Below are 23,413 nucleotides of genomic sequence, written 5' to 3' on the forward strand. Positions count from 1 at the left end.
TAAGGAGGAAATTTTCTCAGCTTTACAACATATGCAACCTTGTAAAGCCCTTGGCCCGGATGGTATGCACGCTATCTTTTATCAACGCTTTTGGCATATTATTGGTGATGATGTTTTTAGTTTTGTTAGCAATATTTTACATGGGGCCCCTTTCTCGTGCAATGTAAACAAAACTAATATTGTTTTGATCCCCAAAGTTAAAAATCCCACTAATATGTCAGAATTTAGGCCTATAAGTCTGTGTAATGTTTTGTATAAGCTAGTCTCAAAATCTCTGGTTATGAGATTAAAAAATATTCTCCCTAGTGTGGTATCGGAGAATCAGAGTGCCTTTGTTCCAGGTAGATTGATCACGGATAATGCTCTCATAGCTCTTGAAATTTTTCACACTATGAAGCATCGTAATAAGGGGCGCAGAGGTCACATTGTAATGAAGCTGGATATGAGTAAAGCTTATGAAAGAGTTGAATGAGGTTTTTTTAAAGAAGCTGCTTCTCACTATGGGGTTTGATGGGAGTTGGGTGAATTTGATTATGGATTGTGTTTCTTCGGTGTCTTATTCTTTTGTTATCAATGGAGAGGTATGTGGGGCTGTCTCTCCATCTCGAGGAATAAGACAAGGTGATCAGTTGCCCCCGTATCTTTTTATTCTGCTTGCTGATGCTTTTTCTAGTATGTTGCAGAATAAAGTTGATAATAGAGAAATTCATGGTGTAAAGGCTAGCCGGAATGGCCCCAAGGTTTCTCACCTCTTTTTTGCGGATGACAGTTTACTCTTTGCTAGAGCCACTAGACAGGAATGCTCAAGAATAGTTGAGGTTCTCAACCAATATGAAGCAGCATCCGGGCAGAAAATTAACTATGATAAGTCAGAGGTTTCTTTTAGCAAGGGAGTTGGAACTGAGCAAAAGGAGGAAATTTTGGGTCTTCTGAACATGCGGTCAGTAGAGAGACATGAGAAGTATTTAGGAATTCCTACCATTACCGGAAGGTCGAAAAAGGCAATTTTCAATGCTCTTCTTGATAGAATCAGGAAAAAACTTCAAGGGTGGAAGGAGAAGCTTCTTTCAAGAGCAGGGAAAGAGATCCTTTTAAAATCGGTTATTCAAGCCATTCCAACATATCTTATGGGAGTTTATAAGATTCCGACTTCGGTTTTGTCCTCTATTCAGTCATCAATGGCTCGGTTCTTCTGGGGGCATGATGGAGTGCGGAGGAAAATCCATTGGAAGAGTTGGGATTGGATGTGCACCCCAAAATATTTGGGGGGAATGGGTTTTAGGGATCTTTCGGTCTTTAATGATGCCTTGTTGGGAAGGAAAATTTGGAGATTGATTAGGGGCGAGAACACTTTGTTTGGGAGAGTCATGAAAGAAAAATATTTTCCGAAGTGTTCAATTCTTGATGCATCCTTGGGGTACTCTTGTAGTTACTCTTGGAGAAGTATTTGGAGCGCCAAAGCTCTTGTTAAAGAAGGTCTTGTCTGGAGAGTGGGGAGGGGAACGAGCATCGATGTGTGGAAAGACCCTTGGCTAGTGGACGAGGAGGGTCGCTTTTCTACCACTGCTGCTGTTGATGGTGTATCTAAAGTGCATGAATTAATTGAGCCATGATGTATGGAGTGGAATGTGAGAAAAATTGAGGAAATTTTTGATGAACGGGATGTGAAATGTATCTTAGCAATTCCTTTGAGCACGGTATGTGCCTGACGAGCGTTGCTGGGCGTTTTCGAATGATGGGAACTATTCTGTTCGCAATGCTTACATTCTTGGCAAAGGACTCAACTTGGACACTTTCAATGCTGCGTGGGTGGTTATATGGAGTCCTGATGTAGCCCCAAAGATCAAACACTTTCTTTGGAGAGTGTGTATAGGTACACTACCTATACGTAGCCTGTTAAAGCATCGCCATTTGATTGACGAAGCTGCCTGCCCTTAATTGGTGCAATGCTGAGGAAGAAACTGCTACCCGACCACAGCCTCATTAGCTGCCCACACTCGAGGCCTCTCTGGGATGCCTGCTGCTGCGAAGAGCTTGTTGCAGAGCTTGATGATTTGATTCTATGCGATCTTGTTGCTAGCTGGAAGACAAAAGACCAAGCCCTTAAACGTAGAGCTGCAACTCTTGCATGGGTACTATGGCATGAGAGGAATTTGAAAGTCTTCGAGGGGCGAGAAACTCCACCTGAGGTGATCTAGGCTCGAGTTTTTAAACTGGTGGAAGAACAACTCAACTATGGTGCTCGTATTTATGCCCAACCTGCTCAAAGGCGTGCTGCCAGTCCTAAGATTTGGAGTCCTCCACCTGAGGGGGTCTTCAAAATTAATGTTGATGCGTCTTTAAGCGAGGAGGGATGGGTGAGCTTGGGAGTGGTGGCTAGAAACTTCCAAGGTAAGGTTATTTTTGCTTCTGTTCGTAGACAAAGAGCAGGTTGGCCACCAAAAATTGCTGAAGCTAAGGCAATAGCGATGACTGTGAAGTTGGGGAAGAGATATGGTATGGAGGATGTGATTCTTGAAAGCGATTGTCAAACGCTTATCTCGCGTCTGTCAAAAGGCACCACTTTTCTCTCTGATTTAGATAGTGTTCTTGGTGATATCTTAGAGTCTTGTTGTTTCTTTAAGCATTTTATTTGGTCTCATGTTAAGAGAGGGGGCAACGTTGTAGCCCATCGTCTCGCAAAGCTAGTTCCTTTTGGCGTTGAGCAAGTGTGGGAAAATCATGCCCCTTGTGAGGTTTCCCCCTATGTACTTATGGACATTTTGTCTTCTGATTAATATATCTTGCTTTGCGGCCGTTCAAAAAAAATAAAAATTGTTTGTCCAACAAGCTAAGTATTACAAATCTTCTTAAAGATTTTATAACATCTTGTTAATCCTTTTTGTAACTTTTTTTTGTGTATTGAAAAGTACAACTTTTAAATAATCCCAAGCTACATATGCAAAATTAGGTGGATTTTCACACTTAAAATATCTTTAAGATATTTCTTATTCTCCCTAACTATTTTTAAATAACAATATAGTTAATTTAAGGAAAATTTGACATTTACTACCAGCGAAAGCACCTGTGTGGCTGTGTCACATTTTCTCCCGTTTAATTTTTTATTTTACTTTACTACCACCCAAATCCCAAAATTATAGATATCACTACATGTTGCCCCATTATTATATTGTTTCCGTTAGTAGGGCCCGGCCACTGTTCAGCCGCCTCACTGCCACCCAAGACACCTCACTGCCACCGTCCAACCTCCGATCCTTTTCCCCATCAACTCTTCCACGAAACCTCACTACCACCCCTTTCCCTCGCCAGCGACCGACCATCCCCTTCCCGTCGTTGACACTAAGCCTCTCCATACTAGCACCACCACCGCTATATAATCAACCCCCCTCCCCTGTTCATTTTCTTGCTCTGGTTCGCTTCTTCATCATCCACCATGCATCAACTATAATCAAAGGCTTCACCTTCAATCATCATTAAATTGCAGCCGTTGATTGATTCAATGCATCTCAGTCGCCCAATTTCATTAATTTTGCTCTAGAGTATCTAATTCTTTGGCTGAATTTGGGCGTAAATTGCCAATTGCGGGGTTCCAAATGCTGAAATTGTGGGCTGAATTAGATCTTCTCGTGGGCGACTATTTGTTCGATTGGGCTGTTAGCTTCCATTGATTGTGGTGCGGGGCTGCTGGTGGAGCGCGCTTGTAATCCCCCGTATTTTTAAAATATTTTATAAATGAAATTTTATTTTATTTATAATATTTATTTGTTATTTTCCGGAATTTAATTTCAAAAGTTTCAAATTATTAATCTGGGTCGAAAATTATTTGAACAAATTATTTTATGCACCTTTATTCTACAATTTATGTCCAATCAAACAAGTCTAACCCATTTGTTTACTTAATTGACCCATTATTTTTATGAGGCCCAATCTTCCTTTTTACCCTACAATAATTCTCTCCTATAAATACCCCGTGAATCTCCAAAAATTTCCCACACAAAAAGGTTAGTCTTATTTTCATCCTCCTTTGTTTCATTATTTTGCTTAATGTTAATTTAATTGTTTTGGGTTTTGATTTTAGTGTAAAGACTATATTTTTAGTATCAAATTATATTTTAATGGTATAAAGATTATAAATTTCAGATTATATTTATGTTATAAATTTTCATATTTTATGAACTATAAACCTAGGGTTTCAATTTATTGAAAATCATGATTTTAGGGTTTTTATGAACATTTGATTTAGGGCTTTTATAGTAATGATGTTTTAAAATTTTGGTGATTATAACTACTAATTAGTTTAACTTAATTCCAGATTATTTTGAACACGTAGATTCGTGTTTTAATTTTTAGATTTTTGTTCGTTAATATTAATCCCGATCAGATTCTAAACTCATCCGATTTTGATAAAAAAAAAGTAGCGTTTTCCATGTGGAAACAACGTTTTAAGAAAGAATCACTACCTTTGGTAGAGGCACCACCCACTCGTGGCCAAATTCAGCCTCTAAATATGATTTTCAGGCAGTTTTTTATTTTAACGAAGTTTTTTTATACTTAAAATATTATTCTTGAGTTTGATTAATAAAATTAATTATGTTTAAAGTTAATTAAGCATAAATATATGTTTTTATTGAAGTTTTAAGTGTTGGAAATAGTTTCTAAGTACTACTTTTGATGTTTTATAAAGAGGGTTTAATCACCCATTAAAAAGGGAGATTATTAGGGGTTTTTATATAATTTTCAGATTTTTATTAGACTTTGAACTTGCTGTAATTTCATATATAAGAGTGTATTTTAAGGTTTTTATGAAGAAAATTTAAAGAACTATATATAAGCCTTTAATTTTAACTAAAGGGAAGGTTTTAAAGTGTTGTTTGATTTGAATTTTGAAGGTTTTAAAGTAAGTTAGTATTGCTGTAAATTTGATTGATTGGGTATTGATTGAGATGTTATTATTTGGCTTAGGAGAGGAGTTTATTGAAGGTGATTTCTAGTTAGTAAAGTGGCATACCAATTCGTTTGCTCAAGGTACGTACAAGTTACGAAACCTTGCTTGTAGGTGCATGTTTAAGGACGGATCGAGAACTTAGTATCATGTATAGGATTGACTGGGTTAAATTGTTTGGTTATACATTGTGAATTTCAAATGATGTGCACTAGCTTATAATGCAAGTATTATTTGTGCTCTAATTATGCAAGTTGCGCTTAAAGGCAAAGGTATGTGATTAGTGTAAAGATTAAATTATTCCTCATTCATGATTATGGAAATAGGATGAGTAAAGGAGGAATTCAAGTCTTATAAGACGAGGTTAAGGTTTTGGGGTGCCTTATGCACTAAAGGTGTTTATACACCAAGGTAGTAAAGGAATAATTAATAAATGTTGTTTGTCACTAATAAATCAAGAATTTAAATTGGGAATTTGTCATGTTTTGTTGAATTGTGTTTGGAATGTTTGTATTATAATGTATTTGAGTCATCACCAAATCTAAACCTGTAAATCACGGAAAGTGCAAGATGGATGAGCAATAAAACTCTGGATTGGTGCACATCTGGAATAATGACAATCAGGGGTTGGGGTACATGGGGTATTAGCCGTGTACTTTTATCGAGGCCGTCTGATCTACGAGTCTCCTATTTCAAATATATTTTTAAAACTAGGAGTTAGGTGAGATTTCATACTAACTACGGTCACGGAGTCGCGCCCGTGGTCATTGGTTTTTATTGATGTTTCCGAAAGGAGGCATGGGGTTTTTCTTTATTGATGTTCCAAATGGGACATGGGTTGGACAACCTTGTCTATTGCTAAATCCAATGAATTAAATAAATGAGTCAGTCAATATCAATTAGTGAGGTCTTAATAAATTTGATAATCGAGTCATGAATTGAGTCTATATTTAATGATGCTTGTGCTTGATTATTAGTAGCATGTTAGGTATTTTCTTAATTTATTTCGCAGCTTGTATGTATTTAGCTTTGCTGACTGCGTGCTTTTGTGTGTGTCTTTCTTTGGTCATGGCCTTCGCCTTTCAATGACCCTGTGACGATCCAATTTTTACACTTGTAATATTGGGGAGCAGATTAACCACATGTTCTTACATACGCAGCATTCGCATCAGGGTTGTGGGATTTTGAGTGGAGTGTTGGTTACTTTTCACTACTTATTTTGCTACTTACTTTTGAATTCATTAAAACCAATTTCATTTTTTACTGTTTTAAATAATTTGGGTTTTGAATAAGGGCCTTAATGGTTCCAACTTGTAATATTTAATTTAGTTTGGTTTTGGTTATTGGTTTTGAAACTTATTTATAACTGAGTTAGTTTTTCTGCTGCTAATTTCTGATATAGCCTTAACATTTGAACGCGTGGCGGTAGCATGCCAGTAATTCTCTTGGATTTTGTTCAGGGTATTTACAGGTTTTAAGAGAGAATTATTGGGGTGTTGCAGCGCTTTTTACGGTGGTGTTGCAGGCGACAACAAGTGGTGTTCGCTATAGTGTTGCGGTTGGGGTTGAAGTGAGGGATGAGCTTGGTGATGTTGGAGAGAGCAAGGGAGTAGCGGTGGTTCATTGTTGTGGGTGCGATGGTGGCAGTTGCAGCAGTTTGATGTGATGTCGATGATGGTGTGAATTAGACCTAGCAAATGGGGCATTCGGGTCGGGTCGGGTCAGCTAACATTCGGGTCAGGTATGGGTCAGATCGGGTCGATTCGAGTTTCGGGTCAACTTCGGGTCAGGTATCGGGTCGAGTACGGGTCGGATCAACTTTCGGGTCGGGTCAATTTTGGGTCAAGTATATTCGGGTCAAGTCAAATATGTTCGGGTTGTTTCATTTGTGGATCAAGCTCAAATCAACAATTTTTTAGAGAGTATATTTCAGTTTATGAGCTTAGCTACGGTTGAAAATGAACAATTTGAGTTATTTTTGGCACAAGACATTTTTTGTTCAATTATAAGATAATTTTAGTTTGGGGCATTTCTGGTTTTGGGTCTGTTCGGGTCAATTTTGGGTATCGGGTCTATTCAGGTTAAACACTTTTGGTCAATTTCGGGTAGTGTCAACTTCGGGTCGAGTCAGTTCGGGTGTTGGGTCAAGATCGGGTCAACTTCATTTTCGGGTCGGATATGGGTCGGGTCGGGTCAATTTCGAGTTTCGAGTTATTTTCGAGTCAATGTTATTGGGTCAATTTCGGGTCATGGGTCGGGTCAACGAGTTTGGATCAGGTTGCCAGGTCTAGTATGGTGGTGATGCTAGAGGTACGGCTGGCCAGAGGTTAGTAAGGTGTTTGCGTGAGGAGTTGGGAGCAGGGGAGTATTGGTGAGTGGTTAGTGTGGTGTAGGTTAATAAATTGGTGTGGTGATGGATAAAGTGGGCCCCAGTTAACATCAAAATTGATAGAAACCGTTATCTGATAGTAAAATATATAGTTAGGGAATTTGGGTGGTAATAAAGTAAAATAAAAAATTAAACGGGTAGCAAATATGACACAAGGTGCTTTCGTTTGTAGCAAATGTCAAATTTTCCTTAATTTTAAGGATTTTTTGTAAATTACCACCCTAAAATGTACCATGTATTGAAATAACCCCCCATTTTTTTTGAAATTAAAAATAACCACCCATATTTTACAAAAAATATAGGTTTTACCACCTGACCTATACTTCGACCAGTTTTTCGAGCATGGGCCCCACATAACAGCTGTTTTTTTATTTTTATAAAAGTTGTTTCTCGATTATTTCCTCCCTTGTTTCACAAACTAGTCCCAAACTTAAAATTCTTCATTTTTTCCACAAATTCTACCAATTTTTACTCCAAGTTTTGCAAATTGACAAGTGAATCCTTTGAAGAACGCACTTAAATTTTTTACACCAATTTGAACAGCAAGGTAATTGAAGATCGCACTTAATTTTTATTTTTTTTTAGTTATTTTGCAATGTTTAATGAATTAGAATTCAAGTTATACGATATTTTTTGTTTGGAATGTGTTTTATTTGGAATTTAATGATGTAATCGTGGTTTGATTCATTCAATTTAACTTGAATTGAAAATTAGGGTTCTTCATAATGAAATTGTGGGGCACATGATCGAAAAACTGGCCGGAGTATAGGTAGGGGTGGTAAAACCTACAATTTTATAAAATAAGGGTGGTTATTTTTAATTTCAACAAAAAATAGGTGGTTATTTCAATACATGTTAAATTTTTGGGTGGTAATTTACAAAACAAATCCTAATTTTTATACAATTGTTTATCTCTATAAAAAAGTTGCATCTCCAAAATCGTACCAAAAGTATGGGATATGTCGTGCAAAATCAATAAAGATTCTATAGACATGTGAATCCATTAGTAATAATTAATTCATCTACCAATTATAATCAAGAAAAAATTTGTACAACTGTCTATTGACTAAGTAACTAACTCAAAATTGTTGGTGTTAATTAGGCATAATCATGATTCCTTGAACCTTGTGAATCAAGATACTTTGGAATCTTCAGGCCACCAAAAAATAAAATTCATGAGATTCTGATTTGATTATTTTATTTCATCATTATTTTGAGAAGACCAACAATTTTATAATTTCTTTTTTTTCATTGCCTTCGCTCTACACCTCAACAAGTGTAACACTTTTAATATATCTCCAAGTCTCCAACTAATGACACCTTACATTTATCATGAACTATAACAAATCTTTCCAATGTAGATCACATTTAAGGTAGCCAATTAAGTTGGGACATGAACTGTCAAGATATAATACTTTAATTAGGATAATTATGCACCTAAAGTATGGCTAACAAGACATTACAAAGTCTAATCTCTGTATTGTACTTCCAATTTGGATAATTTATTTGTTTCATCTTAATCTAACTTATGTTGATTTATTTTCAAGCAAATAGGTTCCCATAAACTTTAAATTAAACAAGTTCATGAAAAAATGAGTGTTCTATAAGGAACAAAATTATGACAATATCATGCGAAATAATCATTTTTTATGACAAATAAGTTCTTTATGGTTCAAGTAAATATAGCTTCAGCCTTTCGGGCAATCAATCAAATAAGTTGAACCCAATAGACCTTAATTAGTAGGGACACTATACCAACATATGGTAATATGTAGAATTTATATCACAAGACTAAGCTAAGGTTACTTTTTCCAAGTGACCCCTTACATTTAAAGCTAAGGCATAACTTTAAATGTCTCACAATAATTTATTATGATATACCTTTTGCCTTAATAAAGGCCGTAATCAAATATGTTTAGGATGGTCGTGGTGGTTGCAGCGTGTATAAACTATCTTTGGGATGACAAAACTGTCTACTCTAGACCCCCTCCTATAGCCTGGGAATTTGTTTGCAAAAGCAAGAAGCAAGAAGCAAGATGGCTTAAAGTATCCTTCAAATTGCAGCTAGAATTGGAAGCAAATTTGGTGGGTAAAGGATAAGCTGAAGATGGTTACAGAAGGAGCTCTTGCCTGCAGATCCTAAAGGTTGTTCGAGTATAATTGGTTAACTCAGGACTCTAATGAGGTTGATTGGTGTAGCTGAGTTTAAAATAGATTCAATGTGCCCTAGCATAGATTCAATGATACCTAGTAAATCTTATGATTGAGAAATTTGGTAGTTAAGTTTTAAATTAACTAGTGTGTGGTCTTAGTAATGCCCCGAATTGCTAATTTAAAATCACAATTAGTCAATGAGTAATTCAAAAGGTTTTAACTTGCATAATTCATTCCATTTTGATTTGTGTTTAGTATTAACCTTTTGGGGTAGTTTATATTTGGAGAACAATATCCATGTTTTGTATGTTATCATCTATATATGTATTCAAAAATTTATATGAAATTGTTGTCCATAAACATAATACGAGAGGTTGTTATATAAACCCGAGTGTATCGTACACCCGTGTATATTTGTTCTCATTTTGATAATTATTTTTCATTTTATTAACAAATGAAGAGCAAAAAATTAATCTAAGATTAGTTGCGTGTACTGTACACCTGAGTATATATAACAAATTCTACATAATACGGAGTACACGGTAGTTTATGACATAATCAAAACAAAGATACTCCCTCCGTGTTTTTTAAGTGACACAATTTGACCGACACGTAGTTTTAGGAGATTTTATTGACTTTAATAAAATAAGATGTTAGTGGGGCAGGTTGGAGGAGTGAGAAATGATAAAGTAAAAGAATGTGAGAGGAAGTGGGGACCATAAAAGGAGTGAGAAATGATAAAGTAAGAGATAGTGAGGTGAATATATATTATTAAAATGTAAGGAATTTTTAAAAGAGGAAGTGTGTCACTTAAAAAAAAACGGCCGTTTAAGAAAGTGAAGTGTGCCACTTAAAAAAAACACCAAATTTGTTTCTATCAATAAGTTGACATTTGTATAAGTAACTTCATCAAAATTTAGCAATGTAGTGAAGTCATTAATTACCTATAGTGTGGAACTTATCAATTAATAAAGAATTCAAATTAAAAAAGATAAACACTCACCCGCCAACATAAATATATCAGTAGTCATGAAATCACAATTAATAAGGTTGCTTAAATGGTTAGAATTCTTATATAATTATTGATGATACTAAAATCAAACTAAAACACATTTTATTGCTGTAGTATTACATGATCATGATTGTGGTTCAGATGAGTTTAATTCAGTTCAAGTTAGTTTTTCGTTTCATTTTAGTCTAATATAGCTCAAAAGAATGTGACCTTAACTTACTATAGTAAAACTTCATAATTTTATTTTTATTCGTGTATTTTCACTAAAAAGCGTGATTTTGTATAACTAGTCTATTAAATGAAAAGGTCCCATATAACAGACTAATGTCTTTGCTATAGCAAGGACAAAATTGATAATTAAAATCAACAATGATGCACAAAAAAGTTATCTTAATGCATAACTTGTTGATGGCACAAATTAAAATGAGATCCTAGACCAACTTCCTATTGGAGGAGGATTAAGGATCTTTATCAGCCCATCATAATGGATCAGCCCAACAAGACTAAGAGTAAGACTACGGTTTAGGTGGGGGATCTAGTTCCCCAACCTACCACAGCTTCTGCGGTTGTAAATATGCAATGCACTACTCTTTTGGATTTTCTTATCACACCATTTGTTTATTTTTCTTCTTCACAAATAGACTCCGTTTTTAAATGCTTGCTCCACTTTCCTTTTCCGGTCGTTTTTAAATATTTGCTCCATTTCCTTATTTGGAAAACTTTTACAATATTTAATTAATTTCTCCCAACAAGTGGACTAACAATATTAATTACATATTCTCTCTCTTTCAATTTTCTCTGGTACTTTTCGTTTTTTATAATTTTTTATTCTTCCACCAACCCCATTACCTCCATATTTTATTACTTTCTTCAATTTCTCCTAAAACTCTGCGCATGAAAAAATGAAACAAGTATTTAAAAACGAAGGGAGTAATAGTCATCTATATTATTTTAAAATGTTGTGATATTAGTTGTCAGTAGAATTATATGTAAAATAATTGTCCCTATTTATCTAAAATTTATTATATTTTAAGGATGCCTAGTAAATCATGGTGCAAGATTAATCATACAAATTGAACCAATACGACTATTAATCAAGTAAATTCAAAGGAAGCAAGGTATCCATTCCTTTAAAAAACTTCATAACTATGTTTCAAAAAAAAAAAAAAAAAAAAGCTTCATAAAAATATAAAATAAAAAAATCTCCAATTTTCTCGGCCTATAATAACTTAGGTGGCAATGGGGGGCCATGAAGGAAATCAAGAGCAAAACAATGGCAATATCGTCTATTATCCAACACAAGATGTTAGATGCCACATGTTGAATCCTAGTTGGATAATGAGATATTGAGACAAGCAAAAATGAAAGCCACCTCAGAAGCAATATCCACCTGAAAATTTCATAAAATCTCACCCAATTTTACTTGTCTTTCTATCTCCACCACTTATTATTTGTTTGCCACTCTTATTTTCCACTCTTTTGTGACTTGATTTTGAACCACATCTCTATAATCTCAAACTGAATAGAGTGAGTTTTACTCTATTCAGTACAAACTTATCTAATAATATTATCACTAGAACAATAGTTTGATCATATTTGAGGTTAAAATATGGCAACACAAGCTTTGGTGTCATCTTCCTTGACTTCATCAGTGGAAACCGCAAGACAGATTCTAGGTGCTAGGTCTGGTGTTGCTCCTTCTTCTTCAAGGAGGGCTTCTTTCGTTGTCAGAGCAGCCTCTACTCCACCCGTTAAGGTGTGTTACAACTTTAGAAATTAGGGCTTGTTTGGTATTACTGTCGGTTTCAAATTTTAAACGTACGTAGAAGTATGTTGAATGATAAACGATTGGTAGAATTTGAATTTAGCTTATATCAGATATAGCATTGATCATTTTTGCCATCTTCTAGTAGAATTTAAGTATAAAGCTTTTTGGGCAATTGGTGTATGATGAGTTGATCATTCTTATACTTGCTTAACTAGGGTTGTTCTTGATAGAACTTTATAGGAAGTTATAATTTCATCATCTTAATGGACTTATTATACTATTTAACTTACAATGGACATGCTAAGAGTTTGTCCTATATAAATAACTTTATACTACCTCCGATTTTTTTTAGTTGCAACTTTGGGGTATTGTTGGTGAGATATATAAAAAATTCCAAAGGTGCAACTAATAAAAATCGAAGCTAATAATTTATTTTAAGAGTAAATGATTTATGAGTATTTTTCTTATTTTTTTTTTTAAAAAAAAAGAAAAAAAAAAGACACATACACACTAGATTAAATTATGATTAAACAAAATACTCTCAGGCAGCACATACTACTTGGAAACATGTTCATCTTGGAAAACACATCCAAACTTCAAATTATGTAGGAATAATTTTAACACCATAAAATGAAAAGTCAAATCATCAAATTATCTTCATAATATTTCCCTTTTTTTCCTAAAAAAAACAAAGAATTGATAATAATATTATGATGGGTAGCTGACCATTTTGATCTGATCTTTTCCACTTTGGAATTTGTTGACAGCAAAATGCAAACAGACCCCTTTGGTTTGCATCCAAGCAGAGCCTTGCTTACTTGGATGGCAGGTAAATTATGTTTTATTTATAATGAATGATGCTTTGCATGATTATTTTGTCTCCTAATAATTTTTATTGTTCACGTAATATATATCTATCTTAACATGGTATTGCTTTCAAAACATGCAGTCTTCCAGGAGACTACGGGTTCGACCCACTAGGTCTCTCAGACCCAGAAGGAACCGGTGGCTTCATCGAGCCCAAGTGGTTAGCCTATGGTGAGATCATCAATGGCCGTTATGCAATGCTTGGAGCAGTGGGTGCTATTGCCCCAGAAATCCTCGGAAAAGCCGGTTTGATCCCTGAAGAGACTGCCCTCCCATGGTTCAAAACCGGGGTGATCCCACCAGCAGGCACCTACGACTACTGGGCTGACCCATTCACATTGTTTGTCTTTGAGATGGCACTTATGGGCTTTGCCGAGCACAGGAGATTGCAAGACTGGTACAACCCAGGGTCCATGGGCAAGCAATACTTTTTGGGTCTAGAGAAGGGCTTTGCTGGGTCTGGTGAGCCAGCATACCCCGGCGGACCTATCTTCAACCCATTGGGCTTCGGCAAGGACGAGAAATCTTTGAAGGATCTTAAGCTCAAGGAGGTGAAGAATGGAAGGTTGGCTATGTTGGCTATCTTGGGTTACTTTGTACAGGGTTTAGTTACTGGTGTTGGTCCATACCAAAACCTTCTTGACCACTTGGCCGACCCAGTCAACAACAACATCTTGACTAGTCTCAAGTTCCACTAAGAAATTCTCTCTCCTCCTCTTATGTTCTCAGGGTTACTTCTGGTTTTGTACTATATTGCTTCTTCCACTCCTATGTGCAAATATTATGTGAATTAAAGACTATAATCTACAGACTAAGGAGTAAGGATTAAAGTTATTATCAGTGATAGTTATTCAATCTAATAGATATGCTTTGCTGTGTACGTAATTGATATTATCATACTAAACTTAGTCATCTACATAACTTCTCCCACTGAAAGCGCTGAGTGGGAGAAGGCTGAGGAGGAACTTTTAGTAAGAATCAACCCCCAGCCCGAGTTAGAGCAATAGCAGGCTAACCCCCTTCACCTAAAGTGTTGTATAGGCAGTAATTCGGTTGGATGTAGGGAGTAAGACTTTTCACGAGTCTTTTAACTCCCAAGGAGTTGCAAACCATAATAAAAGCCATGAACGGTTTGATTGAACATATAGGTAAGTAACTTCCACCATTAGATATAAGACATTTCCACTTCCTATAAACTTTTAACTTCGTGTTTAAAATGCATGTTAACCAAATAACTAGGAATAGTAACTAAAAACTAGGTATATCAAGATAACTAGAAGCAAAGCAGAGATCAACAATCTTCTAAGTTCTGTTGCTTCAAAAATGTAGCATTCCAAGTGGCCATGGACTGATAAACAAGGCCACAATGTCAAATCAGTATATGTATGTCTAATAGTTTTAACCCGCAAGGGATATTTTTATTCGACTGTGGGTACACGACTAGCCCTAGCTCAGCAGAATATATGCTTGATAATTAGATACAAAAATATCCAAAAATTCTACATGTTGCGTTTACCTATGAACTCTTGAGCATTGGTATGTCCAATACCATAAAAAGAAAATGAAAATGACATTCCCATAAGCAAATCCTAAGCAGTCTGAGCCACCTGCTCTGATTCACTTGCATCTGAACTGCATTAATGATATACATGACCAAATTGTCAGGGGTTATCATAGGAATGAGCTCAATCAAGCAGAACATTTCTTTAACACATGCACAGGATGAGAGAGAATTTTGTGTAAAGGGGACAGGTAAATAAGCATAGATGATTCATTGACATAATATTATGCCATTGATCAGATCCATTTAAAAACTCGATACAATGGGTCCAATGTTGTTATGCATCTTCATTATCTCCTCTAGGATTTCCATATACAATGAACCCAATAATTGACATATTCTTTGACTTTAAATCATTCAAATTTGAGATATTTATCTGAAAACAAATAGTGCTATAAACACCATGCATCAAATTTTGAAAACATAATCCACATAACTTTACAATGTAAAAACAGCCCTATTAGACATTTTAAACAGCAATCCTAACTTTAAGCAAAAAAATAGCTTAAGTTCACCCTCATCTAACAGTTTTGCCGACCAAAGGCAAATAGTGATGGTTACTCTTTGTGAACACTTGAATTATATAATGATTAATGGAAGAAATGTAATCATTTTTTGTTGGAGATTTAATGTTGCTTTAACAAAATATTATAAAGGTGGTTGCTTGCAATTTTCTTACAAAGTAGTTTTTCTGAAAAAGTGATATATATACTACCTTTTGAAAATAAAATAAGTCAATCAGCGGATTGTGAAATCTGACTGATCTTCTCTATCATATGAAAGGGGAGAGTAATAGCACAATCTGAAGGTTCTATAAGTTCAACAATTTTTCTATAGGCCTTAGGGGACTATAGCCTTGTTTGGTAAAGTTTTAAAATTGTTTTTAGCTTATTGAGGCTTTTTAGTGGTTTGACCAAATGAAAAAGATAATTTGAGTGTTTGGCAAATAGTTTATTGGGCTCTAAAAGCTCGTTTTGAAAAAAGCTCAAAAAAAAAGGAGCTTTCTAAAGTTAGCTTATTGAAGAATTGGCATTTTAGTTATTACATGCACTAGAACATGTATTTACCAAACACCTTTACACAACCATCCGGCTAGTCTAACAAGTTAATGTAACCGACTAGTCAAACCAGTTAATATAATCAGTTGTATTAATTAGCTACCAACTAATTACCAAACAGGGCCTATGACCATTCAAATAATCCATTTTGTTAGTATCTTAAGATTATCTTCAGCTTAGTCATTTAGATCCTGCTCCCTTCACATCCTTTAGCTGAATTGCTCTTGATCACATTTCACTTAAGACACATAGTGTACAAAATAAAGGCATGTAAAGAAAATTGTGGAGTAAGTCCAAAGGCTATATAATTGAAATCCAATGCCATTTTAATCATAGAACTCATTCACAGTATTTATAGCACCACCCATCAAAATAGTTTTACTTTCATCACTTATAAATTTACCTTGTCAACGTAGGTCCAAAGAGTAAGCCAATGAAAGGAAGACTCTGTCGAAAACAAGTCAGCCCCTCCTATAGCACCATCTTTCTACAGAGTCTTTCTTTCATCTTGTATAAATTTCCCTGTACAAGGTAGGTCCAAAGAGTAAGCCGATGAAAGGAAGACACCGTCTGAAGGTGGTGCCACAAGACTGTGAATGAAAAAGCCCCCCCCCCCTATTTTCCAGTTCACAGTATCTAAAGCACCTTACGACAAAGACTTCCTTTCATTGTTGAGTGGCCCCTTAAGGATGCGTGATACATGGAATATTTGTCCACTTTATGTGGTTCTTTCAACTAGATTTTGCAGTATTTTTCCCCATTTTTATTCCTTTCTAACTCCTTTCGTACATAATTGTAGTCATTTTGGCCTTGTCGTCCCTCTTGGTGTGTTTGTTCATCCTTGTAGGTACAATGGGAGAATTGAGGCTTGAGCATGGCAAAAATGAGTAAAGGAAGCCACCATCCCTCTTGGAGTGTGCGCGCACACCCATTCAGATCACCCAAGGAGCGGACATGCATACAAGCCAAAAGTGGGAGCTACTGCTGTGAAACCCGATTTTTGGGCGGATTTTACTATGTAACTCTTTAGGCCTATGGGTATAAATACCTCCCTTGGATTATTTTGTACGAGTTTTTTTTCTTTTTATTAGGCCCTTATCTCTTAGTTAGTGCTTAGAGCTCTCATTAATTAGTTTAGGTTCTCTCAAACTCAATCACTATAGTAGATTAATTGAAGTTCGTTCTCTTACTTTCATCAATTTCTCCAACTTTGAAGCTCCACTAGTAATCTCTTTCCTCTATCTCTTTTTATCTTCTGTTTTTACTTGCTTTGAATTGTTAATTTCTCTTTAATCTTGTTCAATTCTTATTGCATGCTCAACCTACCTTCTTCTTATCACCTTTCTCAAATTGTTAAATTAATACTAGAATTACAACTTGAAGCTATATTGTTCTTCACCATGATGTGTGAGTAGTCTCTTAGCTAGGGGTTGAGTGAAAACCTAACCAAGCCATGGGTTAAATAATTTTGGATGCTTGCATGTTTATTTGGGTGGTTGATTGATAGTTCAAGAGTTGATTATATGCATGTATAATTTGAAGACCACTTATTGCTCGTGTTTCACTTCTTATGTTTGCATTGAAAGATGAAGTTATGTTGTGAGTCTTCTCTTGTGAGATTAGCTAAATTTCCATCTTGATTAAGGTTTTTTGTTTAGATGATGTGGTTGCTTTAGTTTTGATAATTAGGTGAGAAATCCCAATTATTTGTGGATACGACCCTTTACTTGCCCTAGACTTGTCTTAGGTTGGTTAGGGTAGAAATATTGTTTGGCCTTAGGGTGTTTGATCAACGACCAAATATCCCTCTGCCAATGTGAGATGCCAAAAATAGGATGGGTTATTAGACTCTCTTCAAAAGATTTGAACCTTAGATGCCCTATCCATGGCAGTGCCTAACCCACTTTAGTAAGGACATATTATATACCACATCATAGCAATCTAAGGTTTAGCACGGTACTATTATAGTGAGCATAGCACAATTCTTCTTAATGGAAGGTTGGTTTGCCTAGGTATAAAGAGCCATACAAAGAAAAGAGCCATACAAAGAAAAGAGCCATATGTGCAGACAATAATCAGATTTGTACCAATAGCATCCCTTTTACAAGTACGGGAGTCATCACAAAAGCCACTGCACCATCCACACCCTCTATTCATTCACAATATTTACAGCACCACCTTTCACCTCCCCCCCCCCCCCCCCCCCCCCCGCCCCAAAAAAAAAAAAAAAAAAAAAAATCGCAATATTTACAACACCACATTTCAACAGTTTTCCCTTCACCAGCTTACTCTTTAGAGTTTAGACCTACCTTGAGAAGGGAAACCTATATCGAATTTGGCCCAAATTAAGAATATGACATCATTATCTCCACATCTCATTAAACACCATCCACACCCTCTATTCATTCACAATATTTACAGCACCACCTTTCACCCCCCCCCCCAAAAAAAAAAAAAAAAAAAAAAATCGCAATATTTACAACACCACATTTCAACAGTTTTCCCTTCACCAGCTTACTCTTTAGAGTTTAGACCTACCTTGAGAAGGGAAACCTATATCGAATTTGGCCCAAATTAAGAATATGACATCATTATCTCCACATCTCATTAAAATCTTACAAAAAAAAAAAAAAAAACTACTTTTAAACCACAAGTCTACACGTTTCCTACAATTATGCACACAATACCTTATCTTATTCTGATGTAACTCCTATATTCATATAATTTAATTACCTAAACAAGATTATTTCGGTGAGAAGTCATTCCATTATGCTGCAGCTTGGGTTATACTGATCTAGAAAATACCTTGAGTCCTCAAGAATAACATTTTTTGAAAAAAAGGTTAAGGTAGAAGCTATGGCACAAGACAATCTGGAAGCATTATCCCACATTTTTAAAGTGGATTTTATAAAGTATGGAAAGAGAGACATTTTTAAGATGTACTATAGAGTAGCTCTGATGGAGTGACAGTGATAATTGTCTTATGATTTTGCAATCAATCCATCATGCCAGGCGGTGTCCAACATTGACAGAATGCTCCAGTCAAATAGGGTTTTTCCACTCAGGAAAAAGGATGAAGTTTTAAGTGGAACTACAAGGATTGTTCAAACCTTTTTCATGCAATAAATTCAAAAGATAGGATAGGAAATAGGGTTTGGTCTTTCTCCAACTCATAAAATAATTTAACTGAAGAAGCATTAATCAAGTAATCACATCCATGATAACGCCTATATATTATTCATACTTTTTCTTAAGGGAACAGGATTTCAAAGCACAAGGCTTACACCAAGCATGTAATGTATTCCTTTTCTAATTTCGCCATTGTTGGGAACTATGGGAAGGGGTACATTACTAGGGATCTAATCCCCTGTCCCAAAAAGATTGTACCGCGTAATATTTCTACTAATTTTGACCATTACATACAATCATTTAATACTGCCTCCATATACAACAATAACAAAATGAATTATGGATACATTGTTTACTATGATGTCTCCTATATTAATTTTCATGCCACCCAATAATCATTTATATTTGTGACACATTAAATTTTAATCGTTACTATTACTACACCATTGAATTCTTTTTTATTGCCATGTTTCACTTTTTGCAAGGTTCCCACATTCAAATGTTACTATCTTTATACAAGTATTATAAAAAATACAAATATTTGATATTTGAAAGTTACACCTTGAGACAAATCAAACAAGCTCTCACATGACTATGTTCCTTAATGAATTTTTCAAGCAAGCATTAGATTTCTTGGGACATCCAAAATAAAGTATATATATTTTAAGGGGAAGTAACACAAGAAAAGTTAGTTTAGATTCAACATTTTGGCAAATCCTAGCAAACCACCCAAAGAATAACAAGCCATACTCCTTTAGTTTAGACATGTAACAACATACTATCCTACATCAGCAATTTTACTTTCATACAGGCACAACGCCTTGAATAAAGATGACAAAGAATGAGTAAATGTACATCAGATTATCAGAGTAGAAAAACTTCAGGAATGGAATGGTTCTGACTTCTTACCTCTCAATTCCTTCTCCTACTGCCAACCTAAAAAAGCTTTCAATCTTTACAGGGGACCCAACTTCCTTGCTCAGATTATCCAAAACAGTCTGCAAAAAATGCAAAATGATAAACATCACAATCCTATTAATTCCATGCAAAAGCAAATAATGCATTTCTGGGCTACAGTTAGTAAGAAAGTCCAATCAGTAGGGCAAAGAACAAAAACCCAAATCCAAGTACTTCTACAAGATTAACTAACCTTCACATTGACTGTATCATCAAGAACATACTTTTGCTCCAATAGAACCACTTCCTCTAAGTATTTCCTTATTCGTCCTTCTACCATCTTCTCAATGGCCATCTTAGGCTTCCCAGATGCTTCTGCCTGTGTTAACAGAAAGCAATCTCATAGATTAACAAACATTAGGTGGAATACTTGTCACAATTAATCCATATGCAAAATTTAGCTTGAAAAGAAGAAGCAACATAAACACAATGGATATAAAGAACAAAGATAGCTTTGCAGAGTAGCCAGTAAAGGGTAAGTAGTATAAGAAAAACACAGGCAAAGGGTTTAGAGGAAAGCACACAATGGGTAATTGCAGTAACGCAATAACATTCTCTTCATGAGAAGCATCTATCCTAAAGATAATCACTAAAAGAGGAAAAATGGACTGATGTCTACAAGCTTTCTTTCCATTTTTGTGATTAATTAAAAATAGAGGAAATACTTCATCAAGATAAGCATCAAACATGAATTGAATCTCCATTTTGTAACTCCTTCTGACCTATCCATAGTTGGATTGATTGACAATGCCGACATAATCTAATTGCATTTGAACCAAGCAAAATACGGAAATGCCAGTAAAGAGAACCAATAGCTTCTCAACGTCCTAATATAAGTAGACGGGACAACAAAGACAACCCTAGTTTATTACAGATTAAACAAGATCATGTGATAATAAACGACCATATGCTCAGCAAAGCAAACCAATACAATACCTGAGATCTGAGAATTTCACGTTCATTATCTAAGGCATCAGAGGAAACAAGTTCCTTTGAGAGAAATAAGGGTTTGGAAGCTACTACATGCATAGCTAACTCCGATCCAACACGTTGTAGGGCAGCCAAGTCAACATTTGGGTTCTCCACTTGTAAAGATAAAATTGCAGCCATACGACCCACGCCTGAATGAAGACGTCGGAATAGCTTAGTTATTATCTGGTTATTAGTCCAAAGTATTCTTCTAGCAAAACAATCCTACTGCATAGCACTGATGAGTCATGACTATTTTCTAAGGCATATCACAACTAAAAAATAATCAATCTTTTGTATCAATTGCAAGATTTCATCAGAAATTTTCTGTCCAACTATTATACAGGTTTCTTTGAGCAGTAAATCAGAACTGAATCACATTACCTGATTGGGGACTTGAATGAAGGTATGTAGAAATGACACCAGGTGAAGTTTTTGACAATGCAAAGCCCCTCCTTAGTTTGACATTTTCCCCCATCATAGCTGCCAGCTCAACAACTGCCTCTTGCACACTCTTCTCTCCGCTTAGTTTTGGATGGGTTAGATTCAGCTTCAAGCTCTGGATCATTTACATGTTACAATGAATCGCCATATATCGACAAGAACGAATAACTGGAGAGCAGATCAATAGGATGGAGCAAATTTCAGACCTCTAAATATTCAAGTGTCACTGGAAAGGCTTCAGCTACTTGCTGAGAAGAACCCTCGGCTGACAATGCCAACTTTGCTAGAGATAAAGCCTGAGAGATTGGTAAACAAATGAAACCAAGTTATAAGATGAATATATCAAATAAAACAATACAAGAAAGGAGGAAAACAAGACACGAGCATGCATCCAAAGCAAATTTTTTTCAAGAATTATATGAAATTTTTTCTTCATCACTTCCAAAGTATCAATCCCCTTAGACATCACTGACTCACTGTTCTATCACAAACTGAGATTTTCAATATTTCTTATAGATTAGCATAACAAATGCAAGATCAGCATAATTAAGGTTTTCCAAATATTGATACAATTACAAACACTATGAACACCAAGGGAACAGTGAAAGCTGAAAGGATCTCACACTGACCATGTACTGAAATATATCATTCCTTGCAACAAAATCAGTCTCACAATTCAGCTCAATAATAGCAGTTTTTGTGTCATCCTGAGCAAGGGCAAGCAAACCTTCGGTGGCTGCTCGGGACGACTTCTTTGAAGCCAGGTAAACTCCTCGTTTCCTCAGCTCCTTCTGAGCAGCATCTGCAGGAAAACAATCACATTATAAATTCAAACATCGAAAAAACTTCTAAACAGCGCCTCAAAAACATCAGCCTAATATCAAAAGTAGTTCTTTTCCTTACCAATGTCCCAATTACAATCAACTAGAGCAGATTTAACATCTTTAATAGGAGCACTTGTTCTTTCTCTGAGCTGCTTAATAAGACCCATCTGATCAGATGATGATGCAGCAGAATATCTCCTCAAAAACAGCCCAGAAAACCCCATATTAAACTGAACATCATCAACAATTGTGCCAGAACAATTTCTTTTGACAGCAATGGTCGAAAACCCATGATGCCCAGATCGCATTTTGCTGCAAATAATCCCAATTGAGCGCCTTGCACCCCCATAAAAAGCCATCTGAATCAAATTTTCAACTGGGTTTTTAGTGTAATTGCCCAGATTACATAGAAAACAGTAGGGTTTTCAGTATAATTGGTTAATTTAACACAAGAATAAGTAGGGTTTAAGGAAATGTAACAGGGGTTTTAGAACAAAATTATAGAAAAACACAATCTTTAACAAAAAAAAAAAAGAAAAAAATGATAGAAGTTGGGAACAAGAATAAAAGGGAAGAAACATGAAAAATATGAAATTAGATTATTGATTATTCAGGAATCAGAAATCTTACCTTGCAGGGCAATAGCAGAAGAAGAAAAGAGGTTGGGAAGACGACACAAGAAGTGGGGATCGTCGGAGAAAGGGAGTTAGTGGTGGTTGTGATGGCTGTGGAGTGACTGAAGCAGCACACTTTTGCGGAGGGCGACGGCTGTGCTGGTGGACTGGTGGAGAGAGAGAAGAGAAGTTGTTTGTGGGTTGAAAGTGTGTAAGACTTTGCAAGGCTTTGCGCTAGATGGGTTGCCGGTCCGAGCCTGTGTCTTGTTTGGGTCTGTTGGGTATTCAAGATTAAGCGATTATTGGCCCGAGTAATACACCGACTTGTTGCATATTTGTATGAGTAATTGCAATCTAATGGTCGGGAAATGCAGTGAAGTGTGATCCAAATCCTAGGTGAAAGATATGATGCAAAATTGGTCTAACTATATATTGTTAAATTACAGCAGCGTGCTGCATATTTGGCCTGGTGTGTTTGGGGTGAGAGAAACAAGAAGTCTTCGAGGCTAAATGGACTCCAAATGGAATTATGTTGGCTCCTGTTGGCAGACTTGTGGAAGAGTTCGGGCTGTATGGAAAGAAAATGTACTCCTCGAATGTGCCTAGACCGTAAAGAAGCAGCAAATGTTGGCAACCTCCCCCACCTGGTGTGATTAAGGTAAATGTCGATGCATCTCTTGCCACAGAGGGATGGGTGGGAATGGGAGTTGTTTCTAGGGACAGTG

At 35.9% G+C, this 23,413-nt stretch overlaps 2 protein-coding genes across 4 annotated transcripts; one reads left to right on the plus strand and one right to left on the minus strand.

The window, feature by feature from the left end:
- Positions 1-11,926: 11,926 nt before the first annotated feature.
- On the plus strand, positions 11,927-14,012 carry LOC110699013 (photosystem I chlorophyll a/b-binding protein 3-1, chloroplastic-like). The gene is made up of 3 exons (XM_021876499.1): positions 11,927-12,253; positions 13,033-13,094; positions 13,215-14,012. Exons 1-3 carry the CDS (start codon positions 12,107-12,109, stop codon positions 13,828-13,830), a joined length of 825 nt encoding a protein of 274 aa, XP_021732191.1. The 5' UTR covers positions 11,927-12,106; the 3' UTR covers positions 13,831-14,012.
- Positions 14,013-14,423: 411 nt separating this feature from the next.
- On the minus strand, positions 14,424-23,207 carry LOC110699012 (elongation factor Ts, mitochondrial-like). 3 transcript variants are annotated; one of them, XR_002506830.1, is made up of 10 exons: positions 22,705-23,195; positions 22,154-22,433; positions 21,880-22,052; positions 21,457-21,546; positions 21,191-21,365; positions 20,774-20,958; positions 20,031-20,156; positions 19,790-19,878; positions 16,155-16,273; positions 14,424-14,764 (listed from the first exon to the last, which is right to left on the minus strand). XR_002506830.1 is itself a non-coding variant. In XM_021876498.1 (9 exons), exons 2-9 carry the CDS (start codon positions 22,431-22,433, stop codon positions 14,722-14,724), a joined length of 1,161 nt encoding a protein of 386 aa, XP_021732190.1. In that variant the 5' UTR covers positions 22,434-22,450; positions 22,705-23,207; the 3' UTR covers positions 14,424-14,721. The 3 variants fall into 3 exon arrangements, 2 of the variants coding, with proteins under 2 accessions (XP_021732190.1, XP_021732189.1); XM_021876498.1 differs by lacking the exon at positions 16,155-16,273 and having other exon boundaries at positions 22,154-22,450; positions 22,705-23,207; XM_021876497.1 differs by lacking the exon at positions 16,155-16,273 and having other exon boundaries at positions 22,705-23,176.
- Between the last annotated feature and the right edge of the window lie 206 nt (positions 23,208-23,413).

Source organism: Chenopodium quinoa, unplaced genomic scaffold (genome assembly GCF_001683475.1).
Source record: "Chenopodium quinoa cultivar QQ74 unplaced genomic scaffold, ASM168347v1, whole genome shotgun sequence".
Classification (NCBI taxonomy): domain Eukaryota; kingdom Viridiplantae; phylum Streptophyta; class Magnoliopsida; order Caryophyllales; family Amaranthaceae; genus Chenopodium; species Chenopodium quinoa.